Raw genomic sequence first — 22,131 nt, forward strand, 5'->3', positions numbered from 1 at the left:
GAGACCAGCGCGAGCCCCGGAGCAGTTTCACTTCCGCAGGGAGCCCAGCGCGGCGAGCCCTCGCCCAGGGCCCGCGCCCCGGGGCTGCGTTTCCGGGACCTCGGCCGCAGCAGCCGCGGTGGGAAGCGGGCTGAGGACAGCGAGGCCCGGAGACCAGGTCGAGGAGAACCTCAGATCGGGAGAGTCCGGGCTCGGCGGGCACGCGTCCAGGCGCCCGGGCTTCAGCGGCCGCGATGCTGCCAGCGGCGCCAGGCTGGGCGCGCGGGAGCTGCGAGCAGCCTGCAGGCGGCTCAGCGCCCCCAGGTGGGTGCGCGCGCGGCCGGGAGGCGGGAGGGCGGCCGGCCGGCCCGGGGGTCCCGCGGAGACCGTGCTCCTGGCGGTGGGGACCAGGCTGCCCCTCCGCCGGCTGCTGCCGCGGGCTTCTTGGCCGGAGGCCCGGGACGCGAGGAGGTGGAAGCGCCCTTGGGGTCTGGGCAGCGTGCCCCCGCCAGTGCTGCAACTTCTAAGTAGCTGGCACTTTCCAGAGCACCTGGGACAGCCTCCTCTAGTATCTAAAATCACTTTGGCATGTTTTACAGTTACACATCAGCCTAAAAATTCTGTCAACATGTTACAGGAAAACTGCCCGTTTACCTGCCGGGGCTCCCCAAATCCAAACCGGTAAATGGCCTGTGACCTGCTAGTCAGACATGACTTTCTGTAGAAAGTCCTCGAAACAGCTTATCCTAAAGCAAAAGAAGAGCAGTCAATTCAACTGAATACATAAATGCATTTACGGGTCAAATGGAAGTGAAGGCACTTGTTTTTACTTCTTTTTGAAATATTTCAAATGCGTTTGTGAGTTGTATAAGGATTAGGAAAAGTGTTCAGTTTTGAAAATTAAAAAGAAAAAGGCTTGATTTGCATATTAAGACTACTGGAGATGTACACACTGACATAAGTGAGAAAAAATCTGAGTGAAATTCTATTGATTTGCTGAATGGAGTTTCTCATAGCTTACTAGCATTAAAAAAAATGAAATTATGTTTTTAGCTGTGGCAAGTTTTTTTCATATATGAGTTTCAAAATACTGCTTTTTAGTTAAAATGGGAAGTGTACTTGTGGCAGTGAAAATGACAAGAGAAGAATTGATATCTTAATATGTTAACTTTCTGTGTAGTGAACACTGACATCTGAAAGCTGTGGTCTGATGGACTGCATCTTGGCTTGCTTCAGAAAATAAACCAGCCATATCTTTTGAACCTTGGGCAGATTAGCTCTTTTGCAATTTTGATTGAATAATTTTGTTAAATAAAATCAGCTACAATTTGCTTCAAACTTCTAGATTGAGCAATTTAGACAGAACTTGACTATTATTTCACTTACTGCTTAAGTAATGCTTTGAGGTGTTTGGTAGTATGAATAATGCTGGAGTGATGTAAGCCACCTTTTGCCTCATTCTGAGTATTCCTGTTCCTCCTGTCCATTTCCCCTCATCTGTTTTGGTCCTTCCAATACAATATTATTTTACTTGATTCATTTACCTCCTTATTTGGCTCAGCTAATGACACTTTTAACGAACTCTCTTTTGTTATTAACCCATGCCATTCCGAGATGTGAATAGTCTTCTGAAAGAACTAGTTCTGTTTAATCTCTCTCTCTCTCTCTCTCTCTTTTTAATGAAAACCTTTTTGTGTGACCTCTCTCTCTGCTTTGGGCAGGTGTCTCTGTAGCTTCATAGACTTTGGCTTAATGTGACACATTAGGGATTAATTACTCCAGCTGCCTCACTTTAGACATGAGAATACTGAGACTCAATGAGTTGCCCGCAGTTCCATAACCAATAAATATCTGAAGACCTCATTCATCATTTTCACCAACAGTCTTTTACCTACCCATCCCCAAAAGTTGTGTAGTAGTATGAGTGTAAAATGGGCAAACGCAATCTAAAGTGGTATAATAATAGTTTCATGCCTATGAAGATGTATTTCCAGCAGTTGGTATATGTTGTATTTGAAATGACAATATTGTATAAACTTCCATCAGACTGTTCAACTTGTCCTTTAGTGGAAGCAGTGGGAAAATATGATACCCAGAAGTAAGACAGTGTGAAAATGATGCAAAGTGGATGAAAATTCCATTTAGACTCTTTTTTTCTGGTTTATGAGTAACTAGATACTGTCTACTAATGTCCAAAAGAGGAGTTCCTTCTTTGTTTTATTCCACAACTAATGATTGTTTAAATCTAATTTTGACTGCTACCTTCAATAAAGACTGTTTACTAAAGCGTAGAATATTCCCTACTCCATAGTTTCTGTATTTCTTATTAATATTATTTGAGGCCTCTGATGAAGACAGAGATGAATTGTTAGGTTAAAAGCAAAGAGCATCTGTCCTGTCTCACCATATGCTAGATGCTTGTACATAGTTTTTGAGGAAGATAGTTTGTCTAAGTATTGTGTCTAAAGTTCTTGAGGATTTGAAGATTTTCCTTCTGACTACAATCTTCCAGCATAGTCAGTAATCTAGATTTCTCCTACCAGGGAGATTCCTTAATTTAATTCTGCTGAAAACCTGATACAACTTCTTCAGACAAGCTGGAAAGGTTCTGTCTGGGTTCTGTCTGATAGGCTTATTTATGCTGAGATTTTAAAGAGAGGTGCTCTATCAGGACCTTCTTAATATGGAATAATTGTATAATATTTAATTACTTAGGATTTCAAGCATACAGCAGCATACTGGGCATTATGCTTGGAATAGCAGAGGAGCCTTTTTTTGCCATGTCTTTCTGAACATGTGCTATCGGCAACCATGATCATGCCCTACTTATAGATGGCCTCAGCTCAGACTGCTTCAAATGCAGTCCAGCTTCATTGCTTATCTGCTTTGTGATCTTGAATAAATAAATAAATCTATCATTATATCAATTTGTCCAGTTACAAAGTAAATGTGGATGGAACAATAGCATTTATTTGAAAGAATGTTTCTGAGGATTAAAGGAGAAAATGCATGTGAAGTGCTTTTCAAGGTGCCATAGCATATAGTAATTGCTTAATAAATGTTGGCTATTGTTTTACTCCTTTGGTCATTGATTGATAGTGTCATATTTACATGTAAAAAGTAAAATTCTTGTTGAGAAACTGCGTCTTGTTGACTTGGGGAAAAACTTAAAAGGATGAAGCCATCAAACTCCCACATCAAAAAAAAACTGGGAAGTGTGGCTTCCTATGGAAAGATATTGTCATAATCTTCGGGAAATAATATGGTTAATCGTTCCGGGAGGAGGAAAAAAAAGAAATTCACAATGAGAAAAAAAAAAGAAAGATTGATTAAAAGAATTTAAACTAGGGCAATTATAAGAAAGAATGAAATGAGAATTTAATAGGACAAAATGAGAGCTATGTCATTATGGAATTATTTCTCCGTATCACAGAGAATCAATTATGACCCAATTAAGGAAAAAAAAAATGTATGTGAAAAAAATTAGCATCAAATGTAAGATTGTGGGATATTTCATCAAATTATAAGAAGATAGAAGACCTGTTTTATCAAAATATTTACTGCTGGGCTGAAAAACAAATCCAATGTAAAAAAAATATCATTCCTGCCAAATATAAATCACATGTTTTAAGAAATTAAATGGCTGCTATCTGATCATCAGGGCTCCCCTGGTGGCTCAGATGGTAAAGAAGCTACCCGCCAGTACAAGAGGCCTGGCTGTGATCCCTGGGTCGGGAAGATCCCCTAGAGAAGGGAATGGCAACCCACTCCAGTATTCTTGCCTGGAGGGTTCCATGGACAGAGGAGACTGGTGGGCTACAGTCTGTGGGGTCGCCAAGCAACTTTCACTCACTACCTGATCTTCTAAGGTACAGTTGCTATTTTATTACTTTCTATATATATTATAGAATATCTTAGAATAATTTTGGAGACAGTTATGAAATAAGAATAGGAAGGACAAATATTCTAGAAGTTATTATTTTAAAATGAGTTGTTACATGGTCTTGTAATTCGTTCCTATTTTAAATATAAAGAATGGTATCTATGTTTTACTGCAGACACTGAAATAGTCCAGGTGGTAACGATAACAGATATTGTATGGAATTATACCTTCCTATATTTATTTCTCACTCAGAAATATAATGAGCCTTTTAGACCTTTACCATTAGGCATAAATTTCTTTGCTGCTTCCAAGTGCTCCTGATTGAGATAATCCAGAAAGATTACTTCTGTTTGTGATCATGAGAAGTAATTCATTATTGCCTTGTGGTCTTTTATAAGATTTTCTTTGTATCCAGTTCAAGTTTTGCTTCATCCTATGAACTATGTGTCATGTTTCCTTTTCTTTTAAGCTTCATATTATTCATTCTCATTGCTTCATTTTTATGTGTTCCATTTAATAAGGAAGACATACTGAAAAGCACAAGACATTCTTAACATGGAATTTAATTTGCCTAATTTTGTTTGGTCATGATCTAGGTTGAGATGTCAACCTCATCCTTCAGTCAGGATCAATAGTCTCATTCCCTTTTTGTTCATATTTATCTGTAGGATCATGTCTAACTTTCAGAAGAACAATATAGTCTCAGACTACTTGAAATTCTGGCCTTTTAATAGCTACCATTTATTATGTTTCTACTTTGAATTTATGTGATTGGGATATCACATTACTTTGATAGGTGAGCATGTCAGAAGATTAGCACCTAATTTGGACAAGAAGTTATGTTGTTTCATATAATTATATGAAAACATTTAATAATTCTCATTGTGGCCTTTCATTTCCTAACAGTTTTCTAAACTGTTAAAGTCTTTTTTTAGGGGATGGGGTGCGGGGTGGAGAAACATCAACATGCAGAAACATATCACATCAAAGTGGTAGGATTCTATAAAATCATGGCACTAGAATGACAAATTGTGGAGCATTTCTTGTGACTGTATGAAGAATCCCCAAAATGTACACATTTTCTGCATTGGCCAATCACATTTTATTCAGATTTAGAAGACCAATGTAATTAAGAAATCTCAGGAGACAACTACAGTTTTAATGTAATTGTGAACTGTTGGGTCCCTATTGGAGCCAGTCCATTGACTGCTTAATGGTCAGTGATGTGTGTTGTCTGGCATTTAAAGATTTGTTGGATTCAACAAAGCCCTTCTTTCCTTCCAAACAACAGATAATGAGACTGTTAGCAGTGGAAGGTCAATGTTTGGTGACATACAATAGAGAATGACAACTAGTTGACTCGTGTGGAAAATGGATAATTAGAAAAAAGACTAGAAGAGAGAATTAAGGAGGACTGAAAGACAGAGGGAAGAGTCTTGGTTTCTGACTTTCCATTTCCAGGTCATGTAAGATCCAGCTGCACTTGTTGTACTGATATTGTCTATTCATGAAATGCCTGTGACATCCTTGCAATGACTTTTTCTTTATATGAACTAGTTTGAATGAGTTTCTTTTTTTTTTTTTTGGAGGAAAATAGAGTTTGGGTTAGAATACCTTTGTTTCTCAAACACTGCCATTCCTGTTGCTGTAAGCTTGTCCTCTTTTAGAAACTTGCTGTTATTATTAAGGCAATATTTTCTTAGAATCTTCCATTGAAAGTTAAAAATCATCTGAGAATTAGATCTATTCCTTTTATGTGCTAAAAATGGAGTGCCTTGTGAGGAGGTCTTGTGGTCCTCTAGATAAAAATATTTTCCCTTTTCTAACTTTATGGTGGATATTTGAAGAACTTGAAGTCTCTATAGTTGGTGAGGAAATAAGTGATTCAAAGGTTAATATTATGAGTTAAGCACTATTGAGAAATCTAGAGTTTTGAATTATGTAGTTATAAAATTATATCAATTATAAAATTTAGCAATAGAATTTTTATGCTTTGTTAACACAACGTTTTTACTTATATGAAAAGTTTATAGTATGCTGTTACTGACAAACTTTTAAAATGTGTTTAAATTGAGGCATACAAAGAGGATGCTTATGACATTTATCTTGGTAAAAAAAGAAAGAGGAATTATAAAATTCCTCCAGCATAATTTACTAACTATTATCTCAATCCTCCTGGCAGATGATAAAAAATAGCATCACTGACAGGCCATTGTGAACACTTTATCCACACTATCAGTGGATTAATATCAATCTGAAACAGTGTAATCAGCATTTTACTTCAGAGATTGGTCCTTGACTAAGATCTTTTGTAGTAATAGAGTAGAAAGTTTAGTATCCTCGTTAGGTTACAGATGATACATTATTAATGGTGTTAATGATCACCTCTTGGAAAACAAGGTTAGAATTCAGTGTGCTCTTACCAAATTGGAGAGATTGACACAAATTAATGAAGTTCAGGTGTGATCATTTAAGTGTAGTGATGTAGGTGAAGGAAGGAGACTCAGAGTGACAGAAAATTTTCAGATTTTAACAAGGTTACAGTCAGTCTTATAATGAGCAAGGGGAGAGTTGCAGAAGAAGCTGGAAAAGTAAACTGAAATTAAATTACATAAACCTGTGTGAAAAGTCCCCTAAGTATGAGTAGCTACTGAAGAATTTTAAAACAGAAGCATAACATGACTAGATTTTTTTTTTTTTAGACGATCATGTGAAAGGTTGTTCTTCTTCTAAATCACCTTCTGAATCAATGAAGGTGAAAATAAAAAGAGTTTATGGTCTGAAAAAAATAAAAGATCTTGTGAGGTACTTTTGGTACAGTTAATTGGAAGAGGTCAACAGTGGAAGTTTTTGAACAATTGGGAATTTATCCAAAAGTAAAATAAAGGGAGACGTGGACATGTTTACTGAGAACTATGTGAAGAGTCAATGGTAGGTTTGTGGCATGGAAAACTGGGAAGGTCATAAAGTTGTCATTTACTCCAATGGAAAAGATTGAAGGAGCAGGAAGAAATGGCAAGGGCATGAGAACATTCAATTTCAATTTTGCATATGTTACATTTGGGCTAGATGAGAAATACTCAGGTAACGATGTCAAATAAGCATTTGATATTATGATCTGGAGCTCAGAAAGGGAGTTCAGGCTAGAGATATAAAATTGGGAAAAATACTTTGGCTCAGCTAGTAAAGAGTCTCCCTGCCAATGCAGATGTGAGTTTGATCCCTGGGTTGGGAAGATGTCCTGGAGAAGGAAATGGCAACCTACTCCAGTATTCTTGCCTGGGAAATCCCATGGACAGAGGAGCCTAGAGGGCTACAGTCCATGGGGTCACCAAGAGTTGGACACGACTGAGTGCACAGGCATGCACAGTCTTTAAAATTGCATCAGTAAATAAGATAGAAGAAAAGATGTGTTTGGAGTAGAAAGAAAAGATGACCCAGGATAAAGAACCACATAAAGTAAAATTTACATTTTGATAGAGACAGAGGGGTTACCCTATATGATTGAGGAGAGGCTAAAAAGAAAAGGAGAAACATAGTATAATGGCAAGAATTCAAGAATGGGATGTTTTGGGGAGGCAGGAGTGGTGAACTGACGGAAATTCTTTGAATAGTTCAGGTAAATTGAAGACTGAAATTTAGCTGATGAATTTGACATGAAACTTACTGATGACTGTAGGGAGAGAAGTTAAGCAGCTTTAGGAGAGGGGATGAGAGTCGAAGGGTGAAGGTAGATGAGGATGTGGATACCATGCAGACAACTTTTCACAGCTTGGCTCCAGAATATGGAAAGAAAATAGCCATTGCAGGAGATGTAGGTCAAAGAAAGGGTTTTGTGATTTGGTTTTTGTTTTAAGGTCTGTGCTAGTGTAGTGGTTTATTTGTACTCAAAAGCTGATAGCACTACACCAACGGAGATTTTCTCCAGTGAAAAGATTCAGAGACAAGTTTCATAAATTTCATTATGAACACATTTTAGTGTAGGTATTTTCTTATGTGTTTAAATATTCTGTTTCAGCCTTTCCCTTCCTTCTTTCCTTCTCTTCTTCCATGATTCTGGAGTGCCTCTCTTCTTCCTCTCCTCCCCTCCTTTCTCCTCCTTCATTCCCTTTCCCACTCCCCATCTCCTTCTCTCTCTAGGCATGAATGTTAATGGAAAATAATGAATATTTCTTTGTATTGAACCTTTATTTCCATGCTGGATTATTCCATAGTTTTGCTTTTATTGATCATCCTTCTTCTTTATCCAAAGCTGAAGCAGTGCATCACTATTACAGTCATATCTTTGCAAATGCTTCAGCTTGTACCCCCTCTTTTTCCGTCAGAGCTGCTTGATTAAACTCCAACCCTGACTAAGTCTATCCAACTGTATTCTTCCTGTCTGAATCCAAGTAATTGAATGTTGCTAAGTGAAAACACATTCAAGCAAGTTGGAATAGTTATACATTTGGGCAGTTCCTGTTGCATACTACTTGTATCATAGGAGATTTTGATAATAAATGACAGTGAGTTGAAAATTATATTCTCTGAATGCAGATTTATTCTATGATGTCAGATCAGTGAACTCTTACATACTTTCTGTCTGTTGATGGGCAAAAAACACTATACCTGACACTGTATCAACTAGACATGTGGCTCTTGGGCACTTGAAATACAGCTGGTTCAAACTGAGATGTGCTGTAAATGTAAAAGCACTCACTAGTTTTCAAAGATTTAAAATAGAATGTAAAATCTTTCAGCAACTTTAATATTGATTTACATGTTTTACTGGATTAAATAAAATATATTGCTATAATTTCACCTTTTCTTTTTATCTGTTGTTATATAACTGTTAAGAAATTAAAATTACATATGGGATTTGCACTTGTGATTTATATTGTATTTTCTGTTGGATAGCACTGCTCTAAATTTTTGAAAAATCCCAATGAAATCTGTTGAAGGTTTGATTTCTTTCTTATGAAATATTGTTATATAAATATTACCAGTATCTGACATGAACAATGCTAACATAATTCATAATTCCTTCAATAGATTAAAAAGACCCTCTCCCCATTCATGCTTACCCACAGGAGGTATTTTAATAATGACATTACAGTATTACTTGAATGTTTAAATCATAGTTGTATACTAAAATAATATAAATACTAAAATTTACCTAGCATTTTTCATATCATTTACTCATATTTCTATTGTATCTTTCACCTTAATAATTTGTAAGGTCACATTACATATTGAAGATTTAAACTTTATCTTATCATTACAGATATTTTTCTTAGTCTATTGTAATCTTTCTAAATGATTTTGATTATGGTGTTTGTTGCCACTGAATATATTTTAGTGCTCATTTTTTCAAATACACATATTTTCTTTCACAGTTCTGTTCCCTGTCTTGGCTAGGGGAGTCTTAAAAATCCCTAAGTGACCATTGTAATTTTCTGTATTTTTTTCTAAGATTTTAATTTTTATAGTTGCATGTAGTATGCTTGGGATTTATTTTTGTGTATAGCATGAGGCTAAAATCTAACAAGTTTTTCTTTTTTAATATGGGCAGCTAATTGAGAAAACCATTTATTACATGAATCCTACTCTTGTAAGTGAATCTAAATACCACCATTGCCATATAGCAAAGTTTCATATATCTGGGAATTTGCATTCTGAATTCTCTGTTCCATTAATGTTTTTGTTTATTCCCAAGCCAATTTCTGCTAAGGAAAGTTCTCCCAAGAAATTGCCTTTTCCATAATTTTTTTTGTCTATTAATAGATATTTATTATTCTCTTTTTCCACTTGCGTTTAAAGATGATTTTGTCCACTTCTCCTTCCCATGAAATAATTGGGATGTTGTGTAACACGTAGTTTAGAAGCATTTAATAGAAAGCCATCTAGCAGTTTTAATCAAAAAGAACTGTAAGTTAGGGAATTAAGTGTAAGTATAGTTGCTCAGTCGTGTCAGATTCTTGGTGACCCCATGGACTGTAACCTGCCAGGCTTCTCTGTCCATGCGATTCTCCAGGCAAGAATATTGGAGTGAGTTGCCATGCCCTCCTCCACGGTATCTTCCCCACTCAGGGATTGAACTCGAGTCTCTTGTGTCTCCTGCATTGCAGGCAGATTTTTACCGTTAGCGCCAATCAACGTTAAATGCTATTAACTATTCTGTTGGATTAATATGTTTAGAAAATTCTGTGTCCAAAAGGCCCAGTGTTTCAGAATAAGTATATAGTAATTCAGTTGACAAAGTTGGAAACTTTCAACTCAGTTATGTTGCAGTTACATAAAGATTGAACTTTCCTGTGCTTCTGTGAACAAATGTAACAAGATATTACTTTCTATATTTGAGATGTCTTTCCAGGTAATATTTTATCACAAAATTAGTTCATTAATTGAATTGAATCATTAATTGGAAAAATGTGACCTTTGCACTGAAATTATGAGATGGAAAATATCTAATATTTTATTAGTATTAAACTGAATAAGATGTTAAAATGAAAAAAGACAAATAATTCCTTTTTAAAAAGAACTTGATAGATTTTTGGACATACGTATAGAGTTTCAGTTTAAAATTTATCAAAAATTTTGTTTGTATTATAGAACAAACTAATCTCCTAATCTCTCACCTGTTTCCTATACATTTTTCCAGTTTTACATTGTTAAAATTTATCGTGTTATTTGACAAGATAACTAAGGCTGCAAGTGTGTTCACCTTTGTGGGTTGATTATCTGTACTGATATCTATATCTTATCTGTATCAACTCAGATATAGGATCTGTCACTTGCAGGACTTTGAGCTGATTACTTATCTAAGATCCAGTTCTTTTATATCTGGAGTGGGTAGCACACCTATTTTATAGCATCCTGATGATTAAATATAATTCTGTGTGTAGAGTACCTAGAGCATTCATAACAGGTGCTTAGCAAATGGGCGATATTACATTCAGCATAAGCTGCATTCAACTTGCACTTTTATTAGAAGGAATGTGTTTACATGGCTCATTCCCGCACTTCTGGTGTGGCATACATATGAATCTCAGGACTGAGAGCCTCACATAAGTGTTCTTTCAGTTCTCCTGTTTAATTTTTCTCAACACTACATTAAACAGTATAATATCTCAAACACATGTTTCTCTGGGTATTCACTCCAAACTGAACTTGAAGAAACCCGTGATCTGTTATGAAAATAAATGCTATAGTTCTATATATGAATGCTATGTAGTCTTCAGGGAAAAGAGTTAATGGGTAAAGAACATTTTTCTCATTTTGAGAATTTAATTCTGTTTAAGCATCATATTTTTTAAAATAAAAATGTAGTAAACTTTCATTTCTTTATTATTGAAGGAGACTTTTTCACAACTATACCATATATTATACTCTCTTGCCCTCCCAGCCCTATGAAGACAGAAGAACGTATGGAAAACCTGGACCACAGTGTAGTTGACTCAGTCTCTTAACTTTTGCAATGCAGGCATTTCTTATATCATCATGTAATTAAATAATAGTTGATATAGTTGTGCAGGTAATATTTTAGCGATATATTTGAAGTTGTTTAATTTATGTCTGAGCAGTGCATTCCTTATAGGGTATAAATCTATACAGTGTTTCACCTAGACATCTAAGGGTGAGCAGAATAACAGAAAGGATCCCTAAAGCGAATTTCTAGTTCTGAGTAACCCACAGTTCCTGTAATTATGGAAAGAAAGGGACAGATTTTCTCTTACTTTTATGAGGGCCAGCCTTCTGAGAAGCTAGCAGTTAAAACCCGTTTCATTTCTGCTCTGCTTATGAAAATATAGAAGAATCATTAGGAAGTATGTTCACATGTAGTATTTTATTGTATGACCTCTTAAAATAATTCTCTGATCTGGTGCATATAAAAATCTAGACTCTGAACTCCTCATTCTGAATTCAAAGCCTAGTAGAATCACCTAGTCGTTAGCCATATGACCTTAGGTTACTCTTTTACAAGACCTCTCTATACCTCACGATGAAATGAGGAAAGAGCGTGTAGTAGAACTTGAAGCAGGCGGTACTCTGTGATTGATGACTGGCATGGCTGCTGCAAGGCAAGCAGGCCAGCAGCCACGTGGGACATTATGAAGGGTGACACACTTCTCTTACCTGACAGTCAGTGCCTCGAACATCTGAGCTCATACTTCCAAGCCTCTCTCCTTTAATACTGTGTTGCTCCTCTTTCTCTGTAGCATATATATTCCTTGGGGAAAAAAAGGTATTCTGTGGTGAAATAAGTTTTGATATATATATTATATATATTAGCTATATAGATGATATATATGTATAGGTATAAATATGATATCTATATTATATATATATAATAATATATTAGGTCGTTAAAATAGCCTGAGAAATTCTGCAACTAACGGTGTCTGTTCGATTTCCTTGAAGCCATTGTCTCATAAATATTTTTAACCATGGTATGCTTTCTTATCACAACACTGGTAGAGAAGTAAGTTCTTTTGCACAAAAATTACCATCCCTGTTAAATGGCAAAGAGTTCTTGAGATTCCTGAGTTCTTTCAACCAGAGATTGATGGCACTCTTTTTAGGTTTTTTCCTCAGTTCTGTTCATCCCATTGGGTAAATAAAGTTCTGACTCTGCTGTTGACCACATTTGGAACGAGCGGAAGGGAAGGAGGCTTATCATAGAAATAAAAGTGGAGGGATAGATAGGGAAATGGCATTGGCAGGCTAAGTAGGACACAGACAATTTGCTGATTTCTTTAATTTTCTTATGATTATTTCTGACTTTTTGGCGGGACTTTTATTACGGGCTGTGCCAGAGGAAATGGGAGGAAATGTGGGGATGAAATGGAAGTGGGAAAGAACCTAGGGAATTCTAAGATAAGAGTATTTTGGAGTGTTGTGCTTATGATGTTGATATTCAGAAAGCATGTGTGCATCTTAACCGAGCAAATAACTTAACAGATATTTTCACATGTTAAATGTGTAAACCCGCCACTGTCTCAATAATCGTGCTCAATGCTATGTGAATGGCCTCACCTTGTTTAATTATTGGGATTTCATTCATTAGAAGATTCTAAAATTAAGAACAACTTGACTACATGGCCATAAACAGATGTCTTTCATGTCAGAAATGCTTGTCAATGAAACACATATTTGATGCAAATATATGGGCTAATAAGAGTCACTCAAATAAATTATTGCTGAAATATGTTTCTACCTAAAACAACAGAAACTGATATAAATGCAAATAACTTAGAGAATGAGTTTTATGTCTGAGATGGACTAACTTAGTAGGCCACATAGAAAACAACGTTAATATGACAATGACTGCTATTACTCTAAATAGATTGGATGCATTTTAAAGGAAGGGGTAACCTCTGGCATCCATTCAGCAGAGAGAAGCACATTAATAGATGCTTCCTGATGAGCTAGTACAAAGTGTGACATTAGAGTAGCTGATTAAGTTTATGAAAGAGGATAAATAAAGGTGAAGCCATTTCTGAATGCCATGTTTATGGATATCCTTGGAGTTCTATATCTACCCTTAGGATAACAAGCCTGGGGTTTCCAAGTTCTTTCTTAATTGTTTGGTTTGCACATGAATTGCCTTTGATTATGAAAAAAGTTTAAAACTCACAGTACCTTTTTTTTTTTATGAAGGTATAAAGGAAAAAAATCTAAAACTTGGAAATAAAGGCAAAAACATAACTGTGTGCTCTTTCAAAATCATGCTTGACTAGTGATTCTCAACCATGGCAATTTTGTCCCCAAGGGTCATTTGGCAATATCTGGGAACACTTTTTTTTTTTTTCATTTATTTTTATTAGTTAGAGGCTAATTAGTTCACAACATTGCAGTGGGTTTTGTCATACATTGACATGAATCAGCCATGGAGTTACGTGTATTCCCCATCCCGATCCCCCCTCCCACCTCCCTCTCCACCCGATTCCTCTGGATCTTCCCAGTGCACCAGGCCCGAGCAGTTGTCTCATGCATCCCACCTGGGCTGGTGATCTGTTTCACTATAGGTAATATACATGCTGTTCTCTCGAAACATCCCACCCTCGCCTTCTCCCACAGAGTCCAAAAGTCTGTTCTGTACATCTAAAACTCACAGTACCTTTTACACAAAGATAATTTTAAGGCAGTTCTCAGTATTATGTTAATGTTTAAATCTGATAACAAATACTTCAGTTATTTTTACTAAGATTTCCATAACCTTTTAATATGACTTAGAGGATTTAGTTAATTAAAATATCTTTTGGGGTAAATAGAAAAAGTATTATTATGGTCTAAAAGTTTATGAAATTTAATATCCTGAATTTGTGTCTAGAAGATTAAATCATTTTCTTTATTATTCTTGTTTTCTAAAATAGTACACACCCATAATTGAAAATATTTAACAGGCTTAAAAAAGTAGAAAAAGAGATATATGTACTTCTAATTTTTGTTTTTCTATGTTTGTTTCTAATACTTTTACTTGTTTAGCATTGTTGCTTTAATGTATTTACTATTTGCATATACATTTTAAAATTACATTTGTAAGGCTATTTGGTGATGTAGCATTTGTAAATATTTCTGCTGTGCTCTTTCCTCATTTAAATGTATTGCACCATGTTTTAAAACAAAAGGAAACAAAAAGAAGGAAATCCACAGTGATTTATTGGATAGAAGAACAGATCATCCTGCAGACAAGATTATTTTTATTAATTTAAATATTTTAGTTAATTAAGTAATTAAAAATAAATTATTTTAATTAATTTAAAGAAAGACAAATTTGGTATGATTTAACTTATATAGAAGACAAAACAAATTATCCAATGTTACAAAGCCAAAACAGAGTCATAGATACAAAGAACAAACACTGGTTGCCATAGAGAAGGAGGGAGAGGGGATGAGTGAGTGGTGAGAGAGACTAAGAGGTGCAAGCTTTCAGACAAAATAAATGAGTCATGTGGGGGCAGGGTGAAATGTACAACAAGGGGAATATAGTCAATAATGTAAATAAATTTGTATGGTAACAGATGGTAACTAGACTTATCATGGTGATTATTTGTAATTTACAGAAGTGTCACATCATTATGTTGTGCACCTGAAATTAACACATTGTTGTAGGTCAGTTATACATAAATTTTAAAGCACATATACACTTTAAAATTACATTTGTATGGCTATTTGGTGATGTAGCATTTGTAAATATTTCTAAATAATTTGTAAATAATTGAAAATAATATATGTATACTGTCTTAGCCAGTTTTAAATATACGATTCAGTGTTTTTCCTGTAGTCACCATGTTACCTTCAGTGACTACACGGTGACATGTAGTCACCATGCTGTACATTGCCTAAGTTTCAACTCTCCTTTAAATTGTGATTATAAATGAGAATTATAATTTGACTTTCATTTAAATAAATCATGAGTTTCTTTCCCAGACGTTTTTCTTAAGATTTTGTAAGTTATATTGCCATTGTTCTCAGACGTTTTCCAATGCTTATGTCACTTTGATCCCTTGAATGTTTCATGATACAGTGGGAAGGGTACAGTTTTAGTATTTGGAAAGGGTTCTATAGCCAAGCAAGTCCCTAGTGTTGTTGGCCATATTGTTTTTTAAAGATTGATGATGTAAATTAACATCTACAAGATGCTTATTGGCCCTGTAACACAAAGGTTAACTTTATTAACTCTTCTAAGCCTTATTGTGGATGCTTTTCATTGTAGAAAATTTGGGAAATATAAGGAAGAAGCATAAACTTCCATTTCATTGTACTGCCCAAACTTCATCTTGTTTACATGTTGGTGTTGTATACATATTTTTTTACCTATATGTTTCTATATAACATTTTTAAAGGCAAAATTGGACCTAACTGATGGACCTAAAATAATAAAGAAAGAAAACAATAAGTTTTTAAGAACATAAGAAAAAATTTTTGTAGCAATTGATTTGAAGTCAGATAAGTACAGGATCAAATCCTGGCTTTGTCATTAATGGACCTTCATCTTTTACAAGCCATACAACCTCTTCAATGCCCAGGAGGCATTATGTATATTGATGATAACATCAAGGATTCAAGAGAATGATAAGCTCATACTAGTAATTCAATTAGTACCTCTTATCTTAAAAAAAAAAAAAAACTACAAAAATTAAAATTGCTTTCTCTAGGAACTTGGAATTGAGGATATTTGTCAAGAAAAGGGTGGACTAATGCCTCTCTCTACACCCCTGTGTAGGAGTAATTATCCTTCCTTCATTTATCCTGCATCTCCTGTGCTAGGCTCCAGGGATAGAGACAAAAGTTGGCTCTAACTCTCAGGGACTGCATTTAAGTGCAATAGGATGGGACAAGCTGAGTAGCTCTATTTCTTTTTATTTTCACTCTAATTCAACATCAGGTGGCTCAAAACCCCTCGGCCTGCCAAGATCTGAATAATTCAGGGATGAGAACTAGTTAGCAGGCCGAGCAGCAGCTAAGAATGTTTTTTCTGATGACTGGGGGTGACTCCTGATGCATAACTGCTATTCCAGAAAGTCACCACTCATTTTAGAATGCAATCATGAGTACAGTCTCTTGGGACAGAGTTTTGAAAATTTTATTCTCCTAAGACCATCCCTAGTTTTGACTATACTACCCATCATCTTGTTTAAGAAAATTTTTTCTTTTGATTAAAAATTTTTTAGCTTAAATATGATACATTTAAAAAAATTACATAACTACCATAAATGAAAAATCATTACCACTTGCCATTATTAGATGGTGACCATACAAATACACAGATTGAAAATCAAATAATTTTGAAAAAAGTAGCTAAGGACAAGCTCTGGGCACCTGGGTCACTCTGTCTTTGGTAATGGTGGAGTTCATGAAGTCACAGGAGGTCCAAACTGGAACATAGGCCTTGAAGGAGTCAGGATTGGAGAAGTGTTCTAAAGGGAGTGACATTCCCTCTATGACTTCCAGTCACTGTGTCCCAGGAATTTGCATCCTACCTCTGGCAAATGCCCTCTCGAAAGGCAGTTTTCACATTCCAGAAGTTTGAAAGGAAGTTTTTTTAGAGCTGACGGGTGGTAGGCACTGTGATAAATGCTCAACATACTTGATCTCATTTAATTCTCACAACAACCATAAGTTCTATTATCCAAATGTTACAAGCAGGGAATCTGGTTTCAGAGATGTTAATTATTTGCCCAACTGGGACTCCATGACAGCCTGACTCCAAAGCTTGGCCTCTTGGCCCCTGTATGCCTCTCTGTAGTGAACTCATTCCTTTCCCACGCAAACTGAGATACACATCCAAGTCAGGCAGGTATCCCTCCCATGGGAACATTTCCCTTTTTTAATCAATAAAATAGTCATATATACAGAAAGTCATTTTAATAGAATAATGTACAACATAAAAGATACCGTTACTTATAGATCCAGTTAGAAATATTCTTAATAAGTAATAGAACAGACAACCACAGTTTCCAACTGATAATCATAAAAATTTAGAAAGTTTTGCTACTTTTGAGGTCCTTAGAGATGAATGAAGTAATAGGAAGTGAAATATCTACAATGAAATGCTAGAAAAATTGTCTTTCATAAAGGCCATTAGGGTATTTAAAATCATCAAAGCTGTAATACAGATGTGATTAAAATATACTGTAAAATGTCTGCAATAGAGTAGTTTAAGAATGCAAGGCTAATAATTTGCATCTGCCTAATACTTTGCATTCTCAAAGGAATTTTCAAACCCCTACTAATTGACTCTTAGAAAAGTCTTCTAACATATCATTTACTTTGACTCACTGAGAAATGTAAACAATGATCATTTAAACTGTTTAATCAAGGTTATCCTGCAAATGCCATGTGAGGAGAAGCAGAGAGTGTTCTTGCTTGTACGTCTATCTGTTTTATGTCAGAAGGCTGTAGGAGAAGGAGAGAAGGAACCAGAGCTGAAAGCAGTGTTCGTATGTTGTGGTGGATGGAACAATGGTTCCCTGAGATTGTTGTTTTTTAGTTGCTCAGTCATGTTCAACTCTTTTGAGACCCAATGGACTGTAGCCCACCAGGAATCCCTCTGTCCTTGGGATTTTCCAGGTGAAAGTAGCCATTTCCTTCTCCAGACGGTCTTCCCAACACAGGGATTGAACCCATGTCTCCTGCATTTACAGGCAGATTCTTTACCACTGAGCTCCCCAAAGATATCTACATCCTAATCTCTGAATCTGAGAATGTGTTTAGTTCAGTTCAGTAGCTTAGTCATGTCTGATTCTTTGCGACCCCGTGGATGGCAGCATGCCAGGCTTACCGGTCCATCACCAACTCCCAGAGCTTGTTCAAACTCATGTCCATCGAGTCAGTGATGCTGTCTGTCTTTGCCTTCTCCTCCTCCTCCTTCTATGACAAAGAAAAGGATTAAAGGTTACAGATGAAACTAAGATTGCTAACCAGTTTACCTTGAGATGGGGAGAGTATCATGGATTATCCACATAGATCCAATATACGTGAAAGAGGGAGGCAGCATTCTCATGCTGCTGGAGGCATGGTTGCATGAGAAAGACTCAGCCCAATGTTGCTGGCTTGAAGATGGGGGAATGGCGCATGAGCCAAGAACTGTGGAGGGCTTCGAGAAGCTGGAAAAATGCAAGCAATGAATTCTTCCGTAAGGCCTCCAGAAGGAGCATGGTCCTGTTTCTGTCTTGACTTTAGCCTAGTGAGACTCATTTCACACTTATAACTTCTAGTACTGTAAAACAATAAATATCTGTGGCTTTTAAGTCACTGTTTGCAGTAATTTTTTACAGCAACATTAGAAAACTGGTACAGATTTCTAAACACATGTGAACTCGACAGGAGCAAAGAATAGCATGAATGTGGCAAATAAGACCCCATCCTTCAAAAATTCATACACCATAAGCCTAGTTAAAACACTGGATGTAACCACAGGAAGAAAGCAACCATTGTAAAATATGATATCATGGTTACCCTTAAGTAGACATCATTGGTAGTATATATACTTATTCATTACTGGAACATCTCTCTGGAATTCATTGTTTTAATAGCAACACAAAAAAAGAAAGTCCCATTATTGTTTGATCATATTTGTTGGTTTTACCAGCTTAATAATCCTTGTCATTAACACTACCAGCTGCTGCTGCAATTATAATTTTTCATAGTACAGATGTGTGAACTTTTGCAAGCTGTTTACTTTCTTAGTGCCTCACCACCACAAGTGCAAAATAAGGTAAGAACATTTGTTCACTGGGGTGCCATGAGGTTAAAAGGAATTAGTGCTTGTGAAACTCCAGAATAGTCATTGGCACATATTAGGCACTCACTACATCTTTGTAGCCTTAATTATAATTATTATCGTCATCATCATCATCACTGCCATACACATCAATGACTGCGGGAGGCCAGGCCTGAACCCAGCACACAGGCTTAGTATTTTATCCCTAGGAATTTGGGTTCAGTTTCTCCACATTTTCAGGTGAAGAAGCAGAAATAACCAAGATACAACCTAAGCAGGTTGAAGAACTTCGAAAAGATGGAGTGAGGACTGTTCCTGAAATATTTGTCTTAAGTTCTGCTAGGCCTGGTGCTAGATGCCTTCTGCTTTCATTACATAAAGCTTGATTCCGTCCTAACCATTCAGAGGACAGTGATATTCTGAAAGCCAGCTGATTTATATGTCCACTCCTATAAAAGGTCATTAATATTATGTTATGCTCCCACTCTGTTTTAATATCTGAGAACATGAACTATTTTTTAACCCTGGAAGGGAATTATTTTGAGGCCATTTTCTCCTACTGGTAAAAATTGGGTTTATATCAGGTTAGTTTGCCATGAAAGGAATGATATGGGATAGTTTTTAGGTGTGTTTTCTTATAAAATGTAGAACATTTAAAAAATACAGAATGGTGTAAGAAGAAAATTAGAGTCTATCACAGCCCATCACTAAAAAGTATCGATAATATTTGTCTGGAATTGTGAGTTTGTGTGTACATTCGTAAAGCAGTTCACATTTTAATACATGGTTTTATATGTTCACTGTGGTATTAATTCACATACATTTTTAGATTTTTTAATGTGAAACAGGGATTTTATAAAATTTGTATATTTTAGATGTGTAAGTTCAGTTCTGCATTTTGTTATATTTGTAGATATATTGACATTTCCAAGATTGTGTTTGTAATTAACCCTAGGATAAATATTATTATTAAACCACAGGTCTTAATGAGATACTAAAATAAACTACCTTGTGTTAAAATAATTTGTAAAAATGCATTCCTTTTTTTCTAGTATTTAAGTCCCTTTAAGGATAGGAATTGTGCTCCATAATATTTATATTTTCTAAAGTCTGAACAGTTGTTTTTTTATGATAATCATTAACTGATTTTCAAGTAAATATATGAAAAATATAAATGATTAGGGAATTGATATTGAGGTATTTTTAAACAACATTATGATAATTATGGACAGTTTTTTTTTTTTCCATTTATTTTTATTAGTTGGAGGCTAATTACTTTACAACATTGCAGTGGTTTTTGTCATACATTGAAATGAATTAGCCATGGATTTACATGTATTCCCCATCCAGGTCCCCCCTCTCACCTCCCTCTCCACCCCATCCCTCTGGGTCTTCCCAGTGTACCAGGCCCGAGCACTTGTCTCATGCATCCAACCTGGGCTGGTGATCTGTTTCACCCTAGATATATATGTTTCGATGCTGTTCTCTTGAAACATCCCACCCTCGCCTTCTCCCACAGAGTCCACAAGTCTGTTCTATACATCTGAGTCTCTTTTTCTTTTTTTGCATATAGGGTTATCGTTACCATCTTTCTAAATTCCATATATATGTGTTAGTATACTGTAATGGTCTTTATCTTTCTGGCTTACTTCGCTCTGTATAATGGGCTCCAGTTTCATCCATCTCATTAGAACTGATTCAAATGAATTCTTTTTAATGGCTGAGTAATATTCCATGGTGTATATGTACCACAGCTTCCTCATCCATTCGTCTGCTGATGGGCATCTAGGTTGCTTCCATGTTCTGACTATTATAAACAGTGCTGCGATGAACATTGGGGTGCACGTGTCTCTTTCAGATCTGGTTTCCTCAGTGTGTATGCCTAGAAGTGGTATTGCTGGGTCATATGGCAGATCTATTTCCAGCTTTTTAAGGAATCTCCACACTGTTTTCCATAGTGGCTGTACTAATTTGCATTCCCACCAACAGTGTAAGAGGCTTCCCTTTTCTCCACACCCTCTCCAGCATAATTATGGACAGTTATGATAAATTATCCTGTTGAATTTCAAAACATCCAATCTGAAAATTGAAGTGATGAGTGAGAACTAGGAAATGTTAGAGTAGTGAGGATCAGGATGATACAAAGGTAAGACCAATGACCTGTTAAGTATGACTGTCCAGAACTATTAAGAATTTCCAGTAAATGAAGCATACCGTCCATCTCTGTCTGTATTTTCAAGTATCTGTTGCTGATTTTCAACTTTGCTTACAATTTTAAGCTACATCAAGATGTAGGAATGCCTCAAGTTCAAGTAGTAAAATTTTTAAATACTAATATTATGTTACTTGTACATGCTCAGAGAAAAAAATATAAGGGAAAATTCGGTATTTGGATGGCTATCTCTTTCCAACATACTTAAGTGTAAGTAATTGAGCAATTAGATTCAAAAATAAAATAGATTACTAAAATTGTTTAAGATTAAATATAAAACATTTATTTTCATATATTCTTGATAACAGCTCTGTCTTTAAAACTTTTACATGATATAGAGCTTCAATTTTTAATGGACAGTATCCTGCACACTTGAATAAGACAGAAGAAATACAGAAGCAATTGTAATAATTCTTTCTGATTCTTCATATTCTAAAGTCATCTTCTTTGTCTAGATGGTTATATTTTTATAAAAATTTGTGCATATATTTTATAAATTTCCAAATGTCAAATATTAATTAAAGTAGCCCCGTCAGGATTTCCCATTGCTTTATTCTTTTAGTTTAGAAAATAGTTTAGAATTCAGTCTTGTACAAAATATTCAGTTTAGTTCAGTTGCACGATCATTTCTGATTCTTTGTGACCCCATGAACTTCAGCATGCCAGGCTTCCCTGTCCATCACCAACTCCCAGAGCTTGCTCAAACTATGTCCATCCAGTTGGTGATGCCATCCAACCATTTCATCCTCTGTTGTCCCCTTCTCCTCCTGCCTTCAATCTTTCCCAGCAGCAGGGTCTTTTCCAAGGAGTCAGTTCTTTGCATCAGGTGGCCAAAGCATTGGAGCTTCA

General features: G+C 36.0%; 1 protein-coding gene across 7 annotated transcripts in view; it reads left to right on the forward strand.

Moving 5' to 3' along the window:
* The window catches only part of BANK1 (B cell scaffold protein with ankyrin repeats 1), a 402,106-nt gene that overhangs the window by 88,657 nt on the left and 291,318 nt on the right, over positions 1–22,131 (forward strand). For 2 of the 7 annotated variants that reach the window (XR_011482523.1, XM_070452188.1), the window contains exon 1: positions 50–303. The exons of 1 other annotated variant lie outside the window; for it this stretch is intronic. Coding sequence is in view for 4 of the 6 variants with exons in the window: in XM_070452188.1 (XP_070308289.1) it covers positions 234–303 (70 nt within the window). In the remaining 2 variants the exon portion in view is untranslated. Of the gene's footprint in view, positions 1–49; positions 304–3,721; positions 3,849–22,131 lie in introns of those variants that run through there. 4 more of the 7 variants (XM_070452189.1, XM_070452191.1, XM_070452192.1 and 1 more) reach the window with 4 other exon arrangements.

Source organism: Odocoileus virginianus, chromosome 21 (assembly GCF_023699985.2).
Source record: "Odocoileus virginianus isolate 20LAN1187 ecotype Illinois chromosome 21, Ovbor_1.2, whole genome shotgun sequence".
NCBI classification, from domain to species: Eukaryota; Metazoa; Chordata; class Mammalia; order Artiodactyla; family Cervidae; genus Odocoileus; species Odocoileus virginianus.